The sequence below is a fragment of the Sorex araneus genome, chromosome 3 (assembly GCF_027595985.1).
Source record: "Sorex araneus isolate mSorAra2 chromosome 3, mSorAra2.pri, whole genome shotgun sequence".
Classification (NCBI taxonomy): Eukaryota; Metazoa; Chordata; class Mammalia; order Eulipotyphla; family Soricidae; genus Sorex; species Sorex araneus.
In genome coordinates, this window is record NC_073304.1 from 198434207 (window position 1) to 198455075 (window position 20869).

At 50.9% G+C, this 20869-nt stretch overlaps 1 protein-coding gene across 1 annotated transcript in view; it reads right to left on the bottom strand.

The window, feature by feature from the left end:
• The window catches only part of ASIC2 (acid sensing ion channel subunit 2), a 274000-nt gene that overhangs the window by 69609 nt on the left and 183522 nt on the right, over window positions 1-20869 (bottom strand). Inside the window, exon 3 of the mRNA XM_055129921.1 lies at window positions 7749-7876. Within this exon, the coding sequence (XP_054985896.1) occupies window positions 7749-7876 (128 nt within the window). The remainder of the gene's footprint in view (window positions 1-7748; window positions 7877-20869) is intronic.

Genomic DNA, 20869 nt, shown 5'->3' on the forward strand with positions numbered 1-20869 from the left:
TTATGAACTACTTTATGTGCACGCATGATCTCAGTTCTCTCTGCGGTATCTGGGAAAGAAACTATCCTCATTTCCATCTGGCAGATGAGAAGAACAAGGCACAGGGTCAACCATCCAGGGAGTGCAGGTGTGCATTTATGGGGGCCCAGGGACCTAGGAGACACAGTCATTCTGGGCAGCAGATACAGAAACAGGGCAAGAGAGTGAGTGTTGTTTAGGCAACTGATTTGAGATGCCCGAGGAGCATCTCTCCAAGGAGAGCCAGAGGACAGCACCCAGACCTCTGGGTCTGGGGTCAGAAAAGACATCTTTTTGGATTGGGGTAGCAAAGCCCAAGTCATGGCAAAGGGTGAGCTCACTGAGGGAGACTCTGGGCTTGGGAGCGCCCATCATCTCTGGCTGACCAGAGAAAGACTTGAGTATGCAGGACCAGGCAGGAGAGGGAGAGAGGTGAGAAGAAACAGAGTCCAGAACAGAAAGGAGAGTCTCTAGGAGGGCTTGACCCCAGGGACCTACTGCTGGGAAACCAGGGGGCTGGGACTCCAGAGGGACGAGTGAGGGCTGGCCATCAAGACTTCTTGGGTGGCCTTGACCAAGAAGTGTTTCCAGGGAGAGCTCAAGCCGTGCTGGGAAGCAAAAGAGAGATGATGATGAATCAGAGAACCAAAGTCCAGAGAACTCTTTGTTGGGAAGGGAAGGAGAGGGGGAGGGTGGAAGGAAGAAGGAAGACAGGGTAGAGAAATCTGATACCTATTTTTGTGAGGGGAGAGGGTATCTCTGATGGTGCTCAGGGCTTAATCCTGGCTCAGCATTCGGGGATCACTACTACTGGGGCTTGCGGGACCATACCTGGGGCCAGGGATAAAACCTGAGTCAGCAGTGTGCAAGGCAAACCCCCTACTCTTTGTACTATTGCTATTGCTCTGGCCCCTACTCTCTTTTTAAGATTTGAGCATTTCGTGGTAGTGGTTTGGGTCACACAAGGTCGTGCTCAGGGCATGTGGGGTGACCTCTGGCAATGCTCAGGGGGTTTGGGCATGTCCTGCTGGGGATTGAATCTGGGCTTCCCCACTACATACACACACAGCACACACACAGCACGCCCCAGTCTATTGAGGTCACTTTCTCTGGAGTATATTTTAACATGCATTTCTGCTGAGCTTCTCCTCACTCCATTCCCTGTCATGACCTCCACCTTGAAAGAAGCCAGCTCTCAGTGAGTGGGAGAAAGCGGTGGACGTCTATCCTTTGGCATCTGAAGATATTTCTATTTTAGGGGCTAAATGGAAACAAGTGATTAAGAAATGAAACCAGAGATACTTGATTCATTTCTAATTTTTTTAATTTATGGGAAACAATGTGCCCCGCTGGTGGTGGCAGTGGCCACCTGGAAGGCCATTGTGCCTTCTGGAGCCTCCTGCTGCTCTCTGGAGAGGCACCGGAGACCACCAAATTTATCCAGCTCCTGCTCAGGCAGTTCGGAAGGTGCTGAAGGTGACGATGGGTAACGATGCTCTTTCTACCTTTGCTAGAACAACTGGGCAATATCCCATGTCCGTGTGAAGCACGGATATCAGGGGACATGGATCTGGCTGTCAGACTGACAAATGAGTCTTCTCTATTGAATGGAACGTAGGAAGCCATCTTTGGGCACCTAAGAGAAACTGCCTCAGGCAGGTGAGGGCACCCCTCAACAGCAGGGCCTTTTGATTAAGAGTGGAAGTGGAAATAACTGTTTTCATTCTGAGCCAAAGTGGGATTCTCTTTTAATGCAAGAAGCATGGCCAACCTATGCAACTGAGGCAAAGGTTTAGGCTTCTGCAGGGGCCAGCTGGGGCCACACATCCTGCTGGTGTCCTAACAGGCCAGTGGGTCCAAACATCTTGTCTGCCTTTATATCTAGTCCCAAACAGGCAAGTGGACAGCTGCGTGGTGCAGGGCGTGAGGTGGTGGTGAAATTTTCAGGGCACTTGAGAGCGAGCTTAAGGAAGGAACCAAGAGTCCAGATGGTGGGACGTGCTGTTTCCCATTCCTATTCACTGCCCCAGATGGACAGTGGGAGCACTCGGTGCAACAGGACACCACCGGGCAGGGATTTTTTCCCATCCTACTTTCCCTAGGTATACCGAGACCCTCAAATGTAAACTCACAGTCATTTCTTCAATTTAATTTCCTGAACAAAGAGACTCATGGATCCCCTAAGACCTCTAAATTCAATTTTAGGCCCTACCAAGAGACATGGGGAAAAGTCAGTGAGTTCATGCTCCATGAACACAATGAGAGACATTGAGAAAATAAGAGCTGTCAGAGGAGAGGACCGGAAACAGCGAGAGTCCTCTGATACCACCTTGGGACCGGGGGCCCTTCAGGATAGTCAATCATGTGGGGGGCACAGAGTCTGACACACTGAAGACAGAGGGGGATGTGCTCCCGCCACACAGGCAGCCCAAACTGCACTTACACCCCTAACTCAGTTCATCTCCCTGATTCCAGAGTTCCATCCCTACAAGGATTCCAACCACGCTCTAGCAGCCACAAGGCTTCCAGATGGACAGCTCAGCTCTGACCCTTTTCACAAGCTTCTGATTTGACTCAGATCTTTACATGCGGAACCAGATACGGTACAGATAGAACCATCGATTACAGGCTGGCCTACCATCCTGGGGAGAAGACACAGCCAGGGCTGATCTGAAGGAGAGTTTTGGCAGGGGTCAAGGGGAAGAGAAAGGGAGTGCAGTAAAGGGGGCATCTGGGTACTAGCCGAGCATCAATGCTGCCTTCTGTCAGGGTGGAATACCCTCATTCTTCCAACCACGCACACACTGAGGGGGCACAAACACACACAAGGCACTGGCATCTAGAACCCAAAGGACACAATCCTGACTTTCAGGAGCGCCCCGCCTAAGGAAGATGGTGGTGGAGGTGATGGTGGAGAGAGATATTATAGGATTAGGTCACTTGACTTGCAATCATCGATCCCTGCACTGCATGGAATCCCCTAGAGGAGTACCTGATTGGAGCTGGACAAATATGGCGGCCTCCAGAGCCTTTCACACAGCAGCAGAAGGCTCCAGAAGGCAGGGTCGTCTTCCAGGTGGCCACTGCCTCCACCACCAACCGGAGTGACCCCTGAGCACAGAGCTAGGAGTCAGCACTGAAGTGAGCACTGTTGGGAGTAGCCAATGCTACACCATGAGGATGACCACTGCCACAACAAACACTCTAGGGAACTGACTCGGGGAGATATAGGGAGTTCTTTGCAGGCAAGCCTCGGGAGTAGGGACGCTCAGGGAGGCAAGTCCTGTGGGTAGAGGCTGGTGTCTGTCAGCAGGGCTCACCCAGGGACACATCACTCTGCTCTGAGAACACGCCGAGGCTGGGGTCACGGAGTGTTAGTCTTTATTTGCCCAACACAGTAGCTGCTCAGTGAGTATTTACTGCAGGCAGAGATGAACGTCTGTCCGTAGTGTTGTAGGGAATGGCTAACTGCCCCTCGGGAGTGGCAGGGTGGGAGGGGGGGTCTCAGAGGCCTTTGAATGTGGAATGGGAAAGAGGCCTTTGCCAGGTGAACAAAGTAATGACGGGCAGAGACAACAGTGGCTACAGGAAGAGAGAGTTTGTTTTCGTGTCCAGCCCTGGCCTGGAGGGTACATGTTGGTTATACACAGGCAGATGAGGAGTCTGGAGCGGGGGGCAGTGCTAAGGCTGCAAAGGGTCTTAGGAAGCATTGTAGAAGGTTTGGAGTTGTGGGTTATTATTATTATTATTATTTTGAAGGGGGCATACTGGCTGTGCTCCTGGCTTTCTGCTTAGGGGTCACTCCTGGAGGTGCTGGAGTCACCATATGTGAGGCATGAGGTCCAACTTTGGGCTCAGATTCATTCAAGACAACCATCCTACCCACTGGAGTTTTGTAAGTTACAGGAAGCGCTGGAGTGTAAGGGCTTTAAGTAGGGCCATGGCAGGATCTGTGTGTGTGTGTGTGGGGGGGGCTATGGGGGGGCTGGGGTGAGGACAAGTGCCCAGGGGCTTGCCGGAAGCCTCTCTGCCAGAGTCAGGGCTGCCATCTGCCCGGGCTCCTGCTTCACACGAGCAGGACTCCCTGTGCTGCCTCCTAGAGCTGGGGAGGAAACTGACGTCACATGTCTGCCATAATTTACCCTAACGGCATCATCCCACACCAGCTGGCATGACGGAGGAAAGCAGAGCAGGGAGCAAGGCCAGGTTTCTGCCTGGTGATTGGGGTGTTCTGTAGCGAGAGGGGCGAGGTGCTCGGCCCAGGCTTTGGGGGCCTTGGGGGTCATCCAGTCCAGGCCTGCTACTCTGTGGATGGGAAACTGAGGCTCCTTGAGGATCAAGTGGCCAGCTCAGTGTCACAGGGTGTAGTCAGGAGGGGAAAGACAGATCTGGACTCGGTGCTGAGCCTAGCCACTCCCCTAACTGGCAGACTGGAAACTCTAGTTCCCATCTGTGCAGAGCTGCTGTTGGCAGGTGTAGGCAGCAATACCAATTTTCAGGGGTGCTGTGGAGAAAGGGGAGCATCAGTGAGCCCCACAGGTCTCCAGAGCTCTGTGCTGCTCCTGCAAGTCTCTGGGGATAGGGGTGCCTGTCTCTGGGGATAGGGGTGATGGGTTTGGGGAGGGGCAAATGCAGGGGCTCTGACAGGAGTTGAAGGGGAAGGGGAGCAAGACAAGGAGGCAAGCATGTCTCACTCAGGTCATCCGGGAAGGCAGGGGTACACCTTGGCTTAATTGGATTTAGGATAAATGTTGATTACAAAAAGCAATCTTTAGTCTGGCTTACAGCCCAACAGTCTGCTCTTATGGATTACAAAATAAAAATTAAAGAATATCGAAAAACACTGAGCGTGATTTTTGCACCAGGGGAGGGAGTGGGCTTTATCATGCAAAAGGGATTCATGGCAGGGTCTTGCAGTTTTGTTGGTTGGTTGGTTGGTTGGTTTGGTTTTGTCTTTTTGAAGTAAAACTAGTCTTATTTGGGGTCTAGGAGGAGGGAGAGGGGAGAGAGCCTACGGTAGGGGTCCCTGACATCATCACGGGTCTCTCTCAGGAGCTCACTCAGGAGTCTATTTCCTGAGTTTGCATCACCCATCCCCACTTTCCAGAGAAGGAATATACATATATCTCTGTATCACTGTCATCCCGTTGCTCATCGATTTGCTTGAGCAGGCACCAGTAACGACTCCATTGTGAGACTTGTTGTTACTGTTTTTGGCATATCGGATACGCCACGGGGAGCTTGCCAGGTTCTGCCATGCAGGCGAGATACTCTTGGTAGTTTGCCAGGCTCTCTGAGAGAGAAGGAGGAATCGAACCCAGGTTGGCTACGTGCAAGACAAACGCCCTACCTGCTCTGCTATCTCTCTCCCTCTTTCTCTCTCCCTTTCTCTCTCTCTCCCTTTCTCTCTCTCTCTCTCTCTCTCTCTCTCTCTCTCTCTCTCTCTCCTCTCTCTCTCTCTCAGGATGTGGCTGCAGGAAGCTGTGAGCTCTATCATGAGTTCAGAATCTCCAAGAAGGAAGAAGCTCAGCCCCCTGCAGAGAGAGAGGCAGAGGCATTGAGGATGAAGGATCCAGAACCAGCTCAGAACAGGTGAGATGGGCAAAAGCACGCAGGGATTAAAGGTCTAGGATCAGCAGCTTAGGTTTGTTCTCCTGGCGGAATGAGAACATAGCCCCGAAGTCCATCCCCAAATCATATTCAGCCTGATGTAATGCCATGACTGATTTCTTCCGGAGGGGAGGGCCACACCTAGCAGTGCTCAGGTCTTGCTCCTAGCTCCGTCCTCATGGATCACCTTGGTAGGGCTCAGGGAACCAGATGCGGTACCAGGGATGGAACTCAGGTTGGCCCCATGCAAGGCAAATATGTTAACTTTATACTATCTCTCTGGCCCATGATTCACTGTCATTGTCACTGTCATCCCGTTGTTTGTCGATTTACTCGAACAGGCACCAGTAACGTCTCTATTACATTCAGCCCTGAGATTTTAGCAGCCTCTCTTCTTTCCCAACAACTGGAGGCTCTTTCAGGGTCAGGGGAATGAGACCTATTGTTATTGTTTTTGGCATATCGGATATGCCACGGGAAGCTTGCCAAGCTCTGCCGTGCAGGCGGGATACTCTCGGTAGCTTGCCGGGCTCTCTGAAATATATATATATATATATATATATATCTTTTATTGTATTTGGGATATGAATACACCATGGGGAGCTTGCAAGGCTCTCCCGTGAGGGAAATAGACTCTTGGTAGCTTGTCAGGGTCTCCAAGAGGGAGAACAAGGCTATTACATGTCGTGCAGCCACAAGCTTCCGGGAGCTTGGTCTTATAGTCTCTGGATGTTGGCCGTTGGTGGGGTTACACGGCTCCAGGGGGCAGTTTGTGGGTGTGGCCCATGATTATTTACTTTTTATTAGTGGAGAAACCACTAATTCATAGGCTCCACGGGGAAGACACAGAATCTCGTTTCCTCACCACAATGTCCCCAGTACTTCGTACATAGTAGGTGTTCAACAACTATTTACCAAATACATAAAACAAAGCCATTTTATCAAACATTAGAAAACCCAGTCAAGAAAATAAACCATTCATTGTTCCCCCACTGCGGGTATTTTGGCTTATTTCCTCTGAGTCTTATTTCCTCTGAATACGCTCTTTTATATACATGTAAACATAATGCATTATTAGACTTAGCTCTGGGATGTGTTTTTGTATTCCTCCATTAATATGAATGAAATGATGAAATGAGACGATGCGGAAATGCTTTGAAGACTGTAAAATGTTTAACCAAATATCTTATGATTAGTTATAATAATCATAGCAATACTGATATGAACGAGGCTGATTTTTCTGAGCCTATCCTTCAAAGCAAACGCACGCAGGCCCTGCGAGGCTGGGGAGAAGTTCTGCTCTGCATCTGGCTCGCCCCTGGGAGTGTCTCTCTTCCACGTCGGGGAGAGGGAGTGTGACCCAAGATTGCTTAGAAGACCTCAGTGCTCACTTCCCAGCCTGCTCCTACTCCTGGCTGACTTCAGCTGGGTCCCAGGCCTCCAGGACCCCCTCTGTCCTCTTCTGAGTCAAACTCTCAGCTTCTGTTCTAGGCAGCCAGGAGACAAGAGAAGTGAAGTATCCTGGGGCATTACTGCTCTGAGGCTTCCTCCCCAATTTAGATGCAGATTCCACATCTGCACCCGTTTTTTTTTCCCCCAGTGGGCAGCACTGCCCCACAGTCCAGGGGTGCTGGGCAGGGCCCCCTTTCCCAGTGATACCTCAGAGCACAGAGCAGGAGCTTTCACTAAAACTCCAGAAAGGGTCAGTGACGGCCCCTCCTGCTTTCTTTCTGCAGACTACTTTGAGCTGCGTTTATGGAACTGATGACCTTTCAAATGCTGGCTAGCAGCTTCCATTGGTACCCACCCCTGCTGACTTTCCTTGCAGAATGTTCTTGGGGGAAAACAAATTTCCAATGAGCCAAGTGTGTGCGGGGGTGGGGGCGAAAGCTAAGAGAAGTTTCCTTAAGGCCCAATTTTAGGAACTGAGAGACAGGTGGTCTAGGAGAACTGAACCACGGGGGACAATGGTACCCCCAGTTTCAGGGCGAGTCTCTTCAATCCCACGCCAGCCCCCTAGGTGGACTCAGAGCCTTCCAGGAGTGGGGACCATGTGTCTCCCCCTCACACCCGCAGGTGGTAGGGCCAAGGATCCCAGGTCCAGAGCCCAGGGAACTTACCCTCTGCTCCTGTGTGGCCACGAAAGTCTGGAACCCGGGAGCCACCCCAAAGCCCAGCTCTTGGATGAAAGGTGGTTCAGACTGACTGTGGATCTGAACCTTCACGCCTGCTTCAAACGTCGTCTCCTCTGAAAGAACAAAGGTGGACAGAGCCAGGGGTCAGACATAGCAGGTGCTCAGAGCTGGGACAGAGAAGCCCCGAGGGACCCTAAAAAGGTCACATCGTAGGCAGAATTGTGGATTCCAAAGACGTCTGTCTTCTCAGCCCTGGAAACAGAATAGGTTACTGACTTGGCCAAAGGAACACCTCAGGTATTACTAAGGATCTCAAGAGAGGTGGGTTATCCCGGTTCCCAGTGACCCAGAGGAATCACCTAGCTCCTTAGAGGAGGGAGACAGGAGACTCAGAGATAGTGGAACCGAACCAAAGATGAAGCAGAAGAGGAAGAGGATGCAGGAGCCAACAGCCAAGGCACACAGGTAGCTATGGAGGCAGGAAAGGGGAAGAAAATGGATTTTCCCTGAGGGCCTCTTCTGGAGGCACAGGCCTGCTGACACCTGGTCATATTTAGCTCCATGAACCCTGTGTTTGAATTTTGGCTGCTGGAACACGCTGCCGGAAGCCACTCCTTTCATGGTGCTCAAGCACTGTGATCACCAGAAATGGATTCAGGCCAGTGTTGCCCACTCTTTGTTTCAATCACCAAACCAAAGGATGGGCTTATACAGCGAGAGAAGCACCTTTATTGGATTTGCTAGCTTCTGTAGGGGGCCGTGGGCTGAAGGGGAGGGGATGAGGAGGAAAATATGAAGATGCAGCTAGAGGAAGCAAAACACAGGTGCCACGGCACTGATTCCACGGAGCTACAGGAGCTGGGAGATCAGACCCGTGCATCTCCTGTGTCTCTGGTGGGGGACATTCCCTTGGCTGTGGAGAGGCAGGGCTGGCAGAGGGCTCCTTCTCTGTGTTGGAATTCCAGACTGGTGCAGAAGGCCTCTGGGATGGAGAGACCTCGCCTGGGCTTCTCTTTCTCACTTATTTCAGACCATTTGCAGCAGGAGCACTGTGAACACAGGCCAGCATATCAAGCATCCTGGCAGAGAAGGAGCCTGATCTTCAATCTGCTCTGGGCCTCCTGGGACAATGGAGTCGATCCCTCTGGGGCTGCCCAGATTGGCTATTTCTGTCCCCAACTCGGCCTGACATCTCTCCTGCCAGCAGTGTCTTCCTACCTGGACCCTGACCATCACTCGACTCTTCACAGAAGATTTGACCCCCACTCTGTCCACTTAGCTCACTTTATGGTCCTCTGACATGCAATCAATCAAGTCTCAGCCACACCATCTAATCATCTTTTTTTTTTTTTTTTTTGGCGTCATTCCTGACAGTGCTCTGGGGTCACCCCTAGTGACACTCAGGGGAACCCAGGAGATGTGGGGATTGCACCTGGACCTCCTGCGTGCAAATCTATGCTCCGGCCCTTTAGGTTACTTCTATGGCCCGCCACGTCAACCTAACTCTTTCATGCGACTCTGTCCTCCATGAGCACCCTGAGGTTACATTCTGGACTTTCTCACTGAGTCTCAAAATTCCTATACAGGACCAGACGCGGCAGCAGAAACCCAGAGAGTCACAAACCAGCGGCTCAAATCTCACTCACATAATTACTAAAGGACCAGTCTGGGGACCCTCTGCACCTAAAGACTTTGATTCCAGAGATGTAACACATTCGGGCATCCAGCGCAGCATCCAATAGCAATGCACTGGGACTGCGAACTGGGCTACAACTCTGTGCTGCCGGGGGTGGATTTTTTTCCTCCCCACCCTGTCTTCCTGCACGGAAAGCAGCGGGCTGGTGGCACCCACGTGGCAGGCACCATCTTCTGTGACTCCAAACCCACAGGTATTCGGTTTTTACTTTTGGGGCTCCCAGGAACTCATGGGAAGGGGGCGTAACCGGCACGCCCTCGGCCCAGATAAATCCGGAGCCGCTGAGCGCGAATCGGACCCTCTGCGCCTAAAGACTTTGAATTCAGAGACTTCTTACAGCAATGCACTGGGACTGTGAGCTGGGCTATGTAATTTCTGGCAGAATTTTCCCTGGACTTTATACAGAAATCCAAAACCGCGCAGACTCGACTTAACATTTGTAATTGTCAGCAATGTGAAACCGTTCCTTTTGAACAGGTCTGACCTGGGGGGGAAACTCCAAATAATAACAGTAAGTTTTTGTTGAAATTTTGAAGGTTTTTAATGTAGCAGCCACCTCTCTGGACTGTGAACTAAGCAAAAGCCCCACGCTGGCCCACGCGGCATGGCGTACACCATACTATGAGGCGCGGGAAGGGGGATGAGGGGGAAAAAGAAAAAAAAAAGGGAAAAGGAAAAAGGAAAAGAGAGAGAGAGAGAGAGAGAGAGAGAGAGAGAGAGAGAGAGAGAGAGAGAGAGAGAGAGAGAGAGTTATGTACTTGTAGCAGTGGGGCTACATATCTCTTCATTTCCAGCAATGAAAAACTAATTATCAAATGTAGTAGGTCTGTCTCTCTTGGTTGGAAACTCCAACAACTATAGTGAGTTTTGTGTTGAATTATGGAATGTAATCAAGGTAAAGAAAAAATGAAGTGAAATTCATTAGTTATACAGTAGGGGGTAGGGGGTGGGGGCGGGGGTTATACTGGGGTTTCTGGTGGTGGAATATGGGCACTGGTGAAGGGATGGTGTTTGAATATTGTATAACTGACATATAAACCTGAGAACTTTGTAACTTTCCACATGGTGATTTAATAAAAAGTTTAAAAAAAAAAAAAGGACCAGTCTGGAGTTGACGGTCAGGGGCCATGTCATAGAGGACATGCCAGGATGGGAGAGATGCCCTGGAGGAGAGTGAGGGGACAGATACTAAGGCAGGCACGGGATAGGACTGGGGCCACATCTGGGAACGGGCTAGTCTGCAGACATGCCTGAGCCCATGCGGACAAAAGATCTGGAGCTGGGTGGGAATCGCAAGATTGTGTGAGTACCAGGAAAGACCCCAGGCCAAGAGGGAAGGCAGGCAGGGCTTCCAGAGTCGCGACCAACAGGCCAGTGGGTGACACAGGGTTTCAGCAAGTGACCGGGGGCCAGCACTCCTTTCCCATGCATCTTCACAGGGCATGATGGGTCCCCAGGCAGCCCATCAGCCTCCCTTGCCCAGGAGGTCTGTCCCATCACTTAGTGCCTTTGTGTCCCTGTCTTCCATAGTTGGGGACTGCCTCCAAAGTGGGGCCTGGCCCACTGCCGGGTCAGCGGCGGGGACAGTAAGAGTTGGGTGGGGCAGTTAGGGCGAGAGTGGGAGGGTTGAGCGTTGGCTAGCTTTTAGCAGCTTAAACTTTCTGAAGTCTGTTCCAGCGGGGGTGGGGGGGGGGTTGAGGAGAGGTCCAGGAGCCCAGGACCAATATTCTGCTGGGGGAGAGGAGGCGTCTCGGGGTCCTGCAGGGGAGTCAGGCTGAGGTAACTGAAAACCCAGCTGGGCGGGGGGTGCGGGGTGGGGCAAACTGGGGGACACCAGAAGGTGTTTTCTGGAGGAGCTCGTGAAAGCCGTGTAGCTGAGCTTAGGAAAGGAGCTCAGGAGGAGTTCGTGAAAGCTCCCTCCCTGAGCTTAGGAAACCCCGAGAGCCAGTAAGACAGGCTCGGAGGAGGGGGCCTGGGGCTTAAGGGAAGAAATTAAAAAGGAAGCCTTGCTGAGGGAATGCTGAGTGCAGTGAGACTTGCCTCGGGGCTGGTGTTGGGTCTCAGGGAGGCTGCTCGGGGCCGCGAGGACTGGGTGAGGATCGAAAGGGGGCTTACAGCAAGGCAGCAGTGGTGTCTTGGGCAGGAAGACATCCTCACGCAGCCACCCATTTTTTTTTTTTTGCTTTTGGGGTCACACCTGGCGATGCACAGGGGTTACTCCTGGCTCTGCACTCAGGAATTATTCCTGGCGGTGCTGGGGGACCCTATGGGATGCTGGGAATCGAATCCTGGTTGGACACGTGCAAGGTAAATGCCCTTCCCGCTGTGCTACGGCTCCAGTCCCACTCTTTCCATCTTATAGACACGTGGCAGTGGCGAGGGGGTTCGGTCTGATGTGATGCACTCTTAAAACAGTGCCCACCAAGACTGGCGTCCTGTCACCTGCACTATCTAGCCCTGCAGCTACTGGTGTGGGGAACTCCGTGCATGTGTCAAAGGAGCTGAAATTTTCAATGACTCAATTGAGCAACCAATTAATTAATCCCTCCCCCAGCTCTGCTGAGGATTGTTGACCAAATGGTGATAGATTCCCCACACTGAGCTCACGTGCCATCACCTCCCACATCTGCCCTTATGTGCTTGCTTAATGCTTAGTGAGCTGAGTTGAACTCAAACCTCTGTTGAAATAGTTGCAGTGTGGGCAGGAAGTGTGCCCCAGCTCCTTCGGGGCCTCAGGGGTGACTGGGATGCCATGGCCCCTTAGGGGCCCCGGTTCTGAGACTCAGAGTTGCACACATTGTCAGCTCATGCCCAGAGACCCAGGTCCTCCCTGGCTTAGCTTTCTCCAAAGCGTCACTTACTCCCACATCTCTGGAGAGAGCACTGTTTCTTTGCCTTCTGAGAACTGCCCTGGCCTGTTCTGGGGGATTTTGCTTCCAGTTTGCCAGTGAAACAGCCTCTCTCTCTCTCTCTGATCCATCTTTGCCCCCACTCTACCTTTCCCGGACATAGCACCCCCACCTCCCAAATATGAGGGTCCACCTTTTTTTAAAAAATCGAATCACTGTGAGATAGTTACAAACTTTCATGATTATGTTTCAGTCATACAATGATCGAGCACCCATTCCTCCATCAGTGCACATTTTCTACTACTAATATTCCCAGTATCCCTCTTGCTAACCCCACCTCTTGCCCGCACGCCTGGCTGTCTTCCCCGGGGCCCCTTGGAGGGTATGGGCTCCAGCTTCCCTCCCCGCCCCGAGCAGAGCTCCTGGCAGCCGAAGACCACCGGAACCTAGCTACAGCCACGCTCGAGGCCCCTCTCCACAGGTTTGGACAGGCCTCACTCATGAAGGTACCGGCAGAGGAACCCAGGTGTGTGTAATCCCATCAACAGCCAATATCTAGAGACTTAAAAGCAAGTTCCCAGAAGCAAAGCGGCCGCGTGATATCTTGTAGCCTACTTCTCCCTCTAGGAGAAACTGGGAAGCTTCTGAGAGTTTCCTGCCCCCATGGGACAGCCTTGCAAGCTTCCCATGGTGTATTCATATGCTAAATCCAGTAATAAGCTGGATCTCATTCCCCTGACCCTGAAAGAGCCTCCAGTGCAACATCGTTGGGAGGGCCTAGTCGAGAGAGACTTCTAAGATCTCAGGGAAAGGACGAATGTAAGATCTCAGGGAAAGGACGAATGAGAGGCTACTAAGCCCGCTCGAGAAATCAACGGTTAACGGGATTTCGTGATTCGTGTGATTTGTGATCCCTCTCGCTAACCCATCCCACCCCCTGCCTCTTTGACAGGTACATTCCTTCTTACTCTCTCTTTATTTTTGGGTGTTATGGGTTGCAATACCGATACCGGAGAGGCCATCATGTTTGGTCCTTAGTCTACTTTCAGCGTGCATCTCCCATCCCGAGTGATTCCTCCAACCATCATTGACTTAGTGGTCCCTTCTCCACCCCAGCTGCCTTTTTCTCCAGCACGTGAGGCTGGCTTTCAAACTGTGGAGCAATCCTCCTGGCCCGTATCCCTACTGAGGGCCCACCCTTTAAGAATTGACAAAACAGACTCCTGGAGCCAAAGGCACAGACCATGGACCTCTGAGTTTATCAAACTACAACATAGTTTGAAATCATGAAGGGAACTATGGGGAATGATTGCTGTGTATATCCTAGAAATTCCAATTTGGTTGCTATGGTGAGGAGCCCAGAAATCTGCATTTCCAGGAGTTCCATGAGAGATGATAAAGGTCAGGCACCGATGTGCTGTGGTCTAGACCAACGTGGGACAGGGCCTTGCCCTCATTCCCCCAGCAAGAGCAGAGGTCCTCTGACCCTCACTGGGGGATGGATCATTTCCTGTGGGCAGACCCCTGGACTCTCACAGTTCCTGCACTGTGAATGGGACTGGGGAAGAGGAATAGTTCTTTCCTAGTCACATCCCTAAAGTGCCCAGATCTTGGGAGAGACTAGAGCTGAGTCATTGTTGGTGTCTCTTGTTTTCCGCTTTGGGTCACACCTGCCTATGCTCAGGGCCTGTTCCTGGCAGGGCTCACGAGACTGGAGGGTGTGTGGGAACTTGAGTCAGTTGCGTGAAAGCCAAGAGACAGACCTCCTGTCCTGCTGCTCTGGCTCCAGCAATTTTTTAATTATTTGCTGAATAAAGTCAAGGAGTGAAATTACTGGCTGCCGTGTCTACGGCTCCTGTTCTCAGACCTGCTGTGAATCTGCCTGAGATATGGCTGGAGACTGGGAATCCCGGTGTAACAGACCACCCGGATGCAGGGTTCTGCCTTAGGCCAAGTCTTCCTCAGCTCAGAGGCAGGTGGGGGCTGCCTACATACCACAGCAACACGTCACCACAGCAACCACCTCAATAACCACTCCATTTGGGTGCAAAAAATCCAAGAGTCAAAGGAAAAGGTGGAGCCTTTCTTAAAAAAATTAGGATGAGGGGCCGGAGCGATAGTACAGCGGATAGGGTGTTTGCCTTGCACGCGGCCGACCCAGGTTCGATCCCTAGCATCCCATATGGTCTCTCAAGAACTGCCAGGAGTAATTCCTGAGCTCAAAGCCAGGAGTAACCCCTGAGCATCGCTGGGTGTGACCCAAAAAGAAAAAAAAATTATGATGAATTTCAATATAGGCACGGCAGAGCATTAAGTCAAGCCACAGCGATGGAGATCAGTGCCAGAGAGAAAAATGGTCACATCCTTGCAGGCTGTGTGCCACCAAATGCCACTCAAGAATCCAGTGCTGATGTGCTTCAGAGAGCGTGTACCTCAATAGAATGGTGATCTAGTTATATACTATGGGAGAGAGAGACAGACAGACAGACAGACACAGACTGACAGACAGAGAGAGTAACATACATGTGTGGTGTTAGGCACTTTGCTAACTGGAACTGAGCGAAGCCCAGAGTGTTTAGCCTGAAAGCTAAAGCAGAAGCCAGAGGAGGCGTGGAGTGTATGTAGCCAGTGTGACCCTGGAGCCCACTTCTCCCGGCACCCTCTGGCGCTCTGGCGAGGGTAACCTGTGGAGTGTTTTCTGTGCGTGCAGACAGGATTTGGGAGCTCTGACTGAGGAGAGGGGAGTGAGGGGCAGAATGCATAATGGGACAGGGAAGGTACATTTGCAATAAAAGAAGCTTAAATCTTTAATCTTTGCAAATTACAGGCAACACGCCGAGGAAATAAACAGTGGAGAGGAGTAGGAAGGCGAGCGTCCCTGAAAAGCCAGAGGAATTTTCTAGGCTAAGGCAGGGATGTGCAGATCCCAACCAATCTGGGTTTGATGGAAACTGACTTCATGACAGTGCTGAGGAGACAGAGCCCGAGAGGAGGGACGCAGGCTCAGGGCACGGGAGCTGCATGTGGGGGGAATATGTCTGTCCCCCACGGCCCCTGCAAACCTCTCCACTGCACCCCGGGAGCTGCGCCTGCACCCACAGTACTGATGGGTGGGCTCCCTGCTCTATGGGTCCTGCGGGGGCGGGCAGGCAGAGGAGAGATGAGAGCCAGGCTGGAGTATTCAGCCTCCCAGTTCTCTCTGCTGGGCTTCTGTAGCCAGTGGCCCGAGGAGGCCATGTTTCTGAGCTGGGAGCTGGGAGAAGCTTCTCAAAACCCCGTTGCATGGAACTCCCACTCTGACCTCTGTCCCTCTTCCCCTTGGGGTGGGAATGGCTCTTTTTGTGTTGGTCCCAGGACACTGCCCCATCCTGCACTGCTTTCCCCGAGCCTTCCCTACAGATCCCCTGCTGTTTGTCGGATTACTAGTTTGGGGCCATGGAGTCCCTGCTTAAGTTCTGATGGGTGAACTGCAGAGGGCATCTGTAGGCTGGAGAGCTCAGCTTTGGGCGTTTGTCTTTTTTTATTGGTTGGGTGGGGGCTCCCAAGTGGTTTCCAGGGGGCCCTATAGTACCACCCTGAGTGATACTTGGCCAACTGTGCTGGCATTTCAATGCTAGGCCTTGAGGATATTGGTGCCCTCATTTTTCTGCAAAATCTTCAGAATGGGTTGAACATATTAATGGCTCTGTGTTCATAGGGCTACTGGATCCTTAGGGGAATCACCGCATATGAACTTATTGATGTGCCTTGCTGCAGACTTGGTGTAAAATCCAGCCTGATCCTCTGCTTCTTCGTTCCTCTGTCCTCATGTTCATCCCTCCCCTCATACAGGCACTTCCTCTTCCCTTGCATCCTGGACCTCCCTCTAGCTCCTTTGGTCATCGCAGGACTCCAGGGACCCTTCCTCCCTTAGTGTCAGTGTCCCAGTACTGGGCCCCACCACTTCCACTTGTGCTCCTCACATTCTTTCTCCAATAAAACCCAACCTCCCCTTAAGGCAGTTTGTCTTTCTCTTTCTCTCTCTTTCTCTCTTTTCTTTCTTTCTTTCTTTCTTTCTTTCTTTCTTTCTTTCTTTCTTTCTTTCTTTCTTTCTTTCTTTCTTTCTTTCTTTCTTTCTTTCTTTCTTTCTTTCTTTCTTTCTTTCCCCTCCCTCCCTCCCTCCCTCCCTCCCTCTCTCCTTTCTTTCTTTCTTTCTTTCTTTCTTTCTTTCTTTCTTTCTTTCTTTCTTTCTTTCTTTCTTTCTTTCTTTCTTCCTTCCTTCCTTCCTTCCTTCCTTCCTTCCTTCCTTCCTTTCTTTCTTTCTTTCTTTCTTTCTTTCTTTCTTTCTTTCTTTCTTTCTTTCTTTCTTTCTTTCTTTCTTTCTTTCTCTCTGCCTCTCTCTGTCTCTCTCTCTCCTCTTCTCTCTTTCTTGAGATTATTGTTTTATGTTTCACTGCTTTTTTCCTGGCACACCAATAAGTACTTGGAAATGAACAAAACTGCCCATCTTATTTCTGAGATGCAGAGATTTCTGCACATGCCCCCTAAACGCCACCCCCCCCCACCCGCCGCCACCCTGCTGTTTAATAGATGTGTCCCGAGGTGCTGAGGAGAGAATTGTCTGGCTCTCACAGTGAATTTGTGGCCAAGCTGGACTATAATCCATTGGCTATGGCTGGAGAGTCACAGAGGGTGGGCAGCCGTGGAGAGGACAGAGGGCAGCGCTCAGGGGAGCTGGGCAGGGACACGAAGGAGGGCCCACGAAGGGCCTCAGCTGGGCTTGTATCTTGCATGACTGTCCTTCGTCACCTAGAAGAGGCAGCGGTCCCAGATGACGAGGCAGTAAGGCACGGGTCTGGGCAAGGATGGACAGAGAATCCAGTTTCAGTCATAGTTTCAGCCTGTGTTCTCTCATCTCTGACTTCATGGGAGAGCTACTGGGCCTGCCAGTGACAATGACAGGGACCCAAGTCCCCTGGTCCTGCTAGCTGTGGTTGGGGTGGTCAAGTCGGGCCACCCTCTTGGACTCTAACGCTCTCAGTTCCACAGAGAACTCCCGGTTCCAAATCCGGGGAGTTCCAACTCCAAGGAGATGCAATGGAAGAGCAGCAGGGAAGTGTGAAGCAAAGCCCGGGCCTCATAGCTGTGCCCTCCAGGGCAAGCTCCGGCCCCTCTCTCAAGCCCCGCTTCCCTCTTTCCTGCTCTCAAGCAGGGCTGATCACTTAGGTTACTTTCAGCTCTAAAATTCTTGGAGCTGGAGCTCACACACGAGTCTCCCAAGCTTGTTACATCTCATTTCAATTTTCTGAAGGAAAAAAAAAATAAAAAAGACCTTTCTGTTTCTTCTCTCCACCAAGTAGAGCTTTTAAAAAATAGGCATGGCTCAGTACCCACATCAAGTCAGCAGAGGCTGATTTTTCTAAAGACAGCACAAAGAATCCATGAAATGCTGCCTCACTGAAATCGGGTGATGCGCGACTGCACCCCGCCCCCCCTCAACAGATCGGCCCCCTTCCCAGCGAGTAGCCGAGCAACAGCAGGCCGAGGAGGTGAGAAAATTGGGCTCCTGCTGGAGAGGGCAAGCTCACGCCTGATTGCTCACAGGTGACATTTTGAGGCTAGGAGAGCTGGAGGGAAAAAAAATTGGCTCTGGGGCCCCATGCTGGATGGGCTGTGATTATGCCTAATGGTGGCAGCAGAATGGAGCTGTATTCTCACTCACTCCAAGAGCCAGGAGAGGTTATCAAGTGCCCCCCCAAACTTGGGAGCAGGCTAGGAACCCCAGCTTCCCCTGGCAAAAGCATCTCATAGGACACTAGCAATTTATCTTCTTCTTTTTTTTCTTTTTCTAGTTGTCTAAGGAGAAACAATATAAAAATAATGAAACATATTTCCAGTACAAGCACGCACAAGAGTCGGGTAAAAGTAATCTTGAGCAATAGCTCCTTGGTATTCTTAATAATTAAGTTGCAAAACCCTAGGCCAGTGTGATGACACTTAAATCCTCAAATCAAGTCAAGTGTGCTAATCATTTTTCTTTTACACTATCGTGTACACGGTGTACATTCAAAGCTAGCCCTGCCACAGTTTCTGGCGTGATAGTGGGAGGGCTACAGAACATCAGGAGTGACCTTTAAGAAGAACTAGTTGTGCTAACTAAACACTGAGTAGTGATGCAGGACGACTATTAGCTTCTGCAATTTCTGATTAACCCCTACAAAACAAAAAGATCCTCCCAAGGTAAGTTACTTGACTTTGCATACTACAAAAAAGCATTAGAAATAAGAAAGAAATCTGGTCAAAACAAACAAGACAAGTGAAGATCTGAGAATCTTGGAGGTTGAAGGAGATTCGCTCGGCATCCCCGCAAATAAAACACCCCCAAACAACAGTAGAGAAACCAAGGTATGCTGATACCAAAAAGATTCTGAAAATACCTAACAATGGCATTGGCAAGCCTCTTAATTTGTGGCTTTTTCAGACTTTGTACTCATAGAAAATGATAAGTAAAATAAATGCCTTTTATCGGTGGCCATGGAAGAATCACTACCTCTCTTTTCTTACATTCCAATCTGCCTGCCATTCAATGTAGCCAAAAATAGTGCGGCTCCCAGAAAGGAGGGGATGGTTGTTGTCAGGGAATAGCTCAAAGGACTGTTTTGAGAGAAGCAGCTGAGTCTGAGAACGAAGAGCCTCTGTCACAAGCCCTCACGCTCCGGCTCTATTGCCTGGGCTGGGAAAACTACAAATAAGACCCACGGGCACAACCAGCATTTCCAAGCCCTGTCCATACACAGCGGCAGAGCCTGCTACCCTTCTGTCAAATTGCATCTCTTTTAAAAAATATCTTTATTGGGGCCAATTCCAGCTGTACTTGGGGTGGGGTGGGGGAGGCGATGGTCCATTCCTGGAGATGCTTAGCCTGGTGGGCTTGATGATTCAGTGCTGGATCCGGGGGGTGATGCTCAGGGACCTCCAGGGCCATACTTGGGAAATACTACTTGGGGTGGGGGAGTCACGTTGGTGCCAGGGAGCAAACTCTGGAGCAATTCTCATGCTAGGGGTGTGTTCTACCGCTTGGACAATATCTCCCTGGGCCACTGTTTCAATTTCTAAGGAATATTAGCTCTCAGGGGAAAGGAACAAGAATCAAATCAGAAGATAAGGAGGCAAGTGCAGCCATGAGATCGTGGGCCAAGTCACTTGGCATCTCAGATACTTGTTTTCTAGGTCTGTGCATTGGGTTAAGATGTGAAATGAGCAGCATGGACCTGGGTGGGCATCACAGGAGGGTACGAGGATCAGAGGACAGACTGGAGGTGAAGCTTCTATCCCATCCAGTCCCGTGCCCTCGAAGGAAAGGACACGGTTCCTGTGAGGTCTTGTTTGTGCAACAGAGAAGAGCGACTACACACAGCACATTCATGTTAAAGTGAATATTTACAAAACATACTTCAGTGAAGGCACCGCGGAGTTGGGTCTGAGCTCATTACCAAAAGATATATTCCAAGGATTCTTTAAATAATGAGTTTCCCTGGTGCATTCAGGCTCAGAGATTATAAATTACTTGCTAAGAAGGCTGATGAGTCTGGGTGGGCGACTGATGCGCAGGAGGCCCCACACTTGAAAAGCCACCGAGCAGTGCCATGGATCTGAAATTACAGGGGAAGTTGGTGGGTGATTAAGATTCTATTTATAAAGATTCTGTTTACCCACACTGGTGGCGGAAGTTAGGTACAACCGGCTTGCTGAACAGAACATGCAGATAGATGTGATTATGGAATCCAAAATCACTCAAGGCATTATTGAATACGTAGCAACTTTTTGGTATTGACTGTTCTCTCGATCAATGAATATAAAATCTTGAGAGCTCTCAGAGGTGTTTGGCCCTCTCATGCTTGGGAAGGGTGAGGGGATTGCTGGCTCAGAGCGTCTCACCTTAGACTGGGGAAGAGGGGGCAGAAAATCCTGTTCACAATGCAGATTCCAGGCCAGGGCTGAGCCTGTGTGAGGCGAACAAGCCCCAGGGACACGATGATGATGCATCTTCGGGTCCTTTGGGTAGCAGGACCCATATACTCTTTTTTTTTTTCCTTTTTGGTCACACCTGGCAATGCACAGGGGTTACTCCTGACTCTGCACTCAGGAACTACTCCTGGCGGTGTTTGGGGGACCATTGGGATGCTGAGAATCGAACCCAGGTCAGCCATGTGCAGGGGAAATGGCTACCTGTGGTACTCACTCCAGATCCTGGACCCACATGCTCTTATGGAGCTTACACAGACGGTGGTGATTGAGGCTCAGTCTACCCATTTGGCCTCATGTCTCAACTTCAGATCCAGCTACCCCAAAAGACCTGATCTCCCTCCTTCTGCTTGGGGGCCCATCTTTCATGGCCCTGTATCCCCTTTAGCTCCTTACACACTCCAGCAAACTAAGCAGCAGGCCTGAGACCAAGCTTCTAGAAACCTCCCTGAGATTCCCTTCTCCTCCCTTCTGGAAATGACAAAGCCCCTCCTTGTGCTCCTCTTATATCCTTTGTCTTAGCATTTGAGGACATTTAATTGTTCGCTTACCACCCC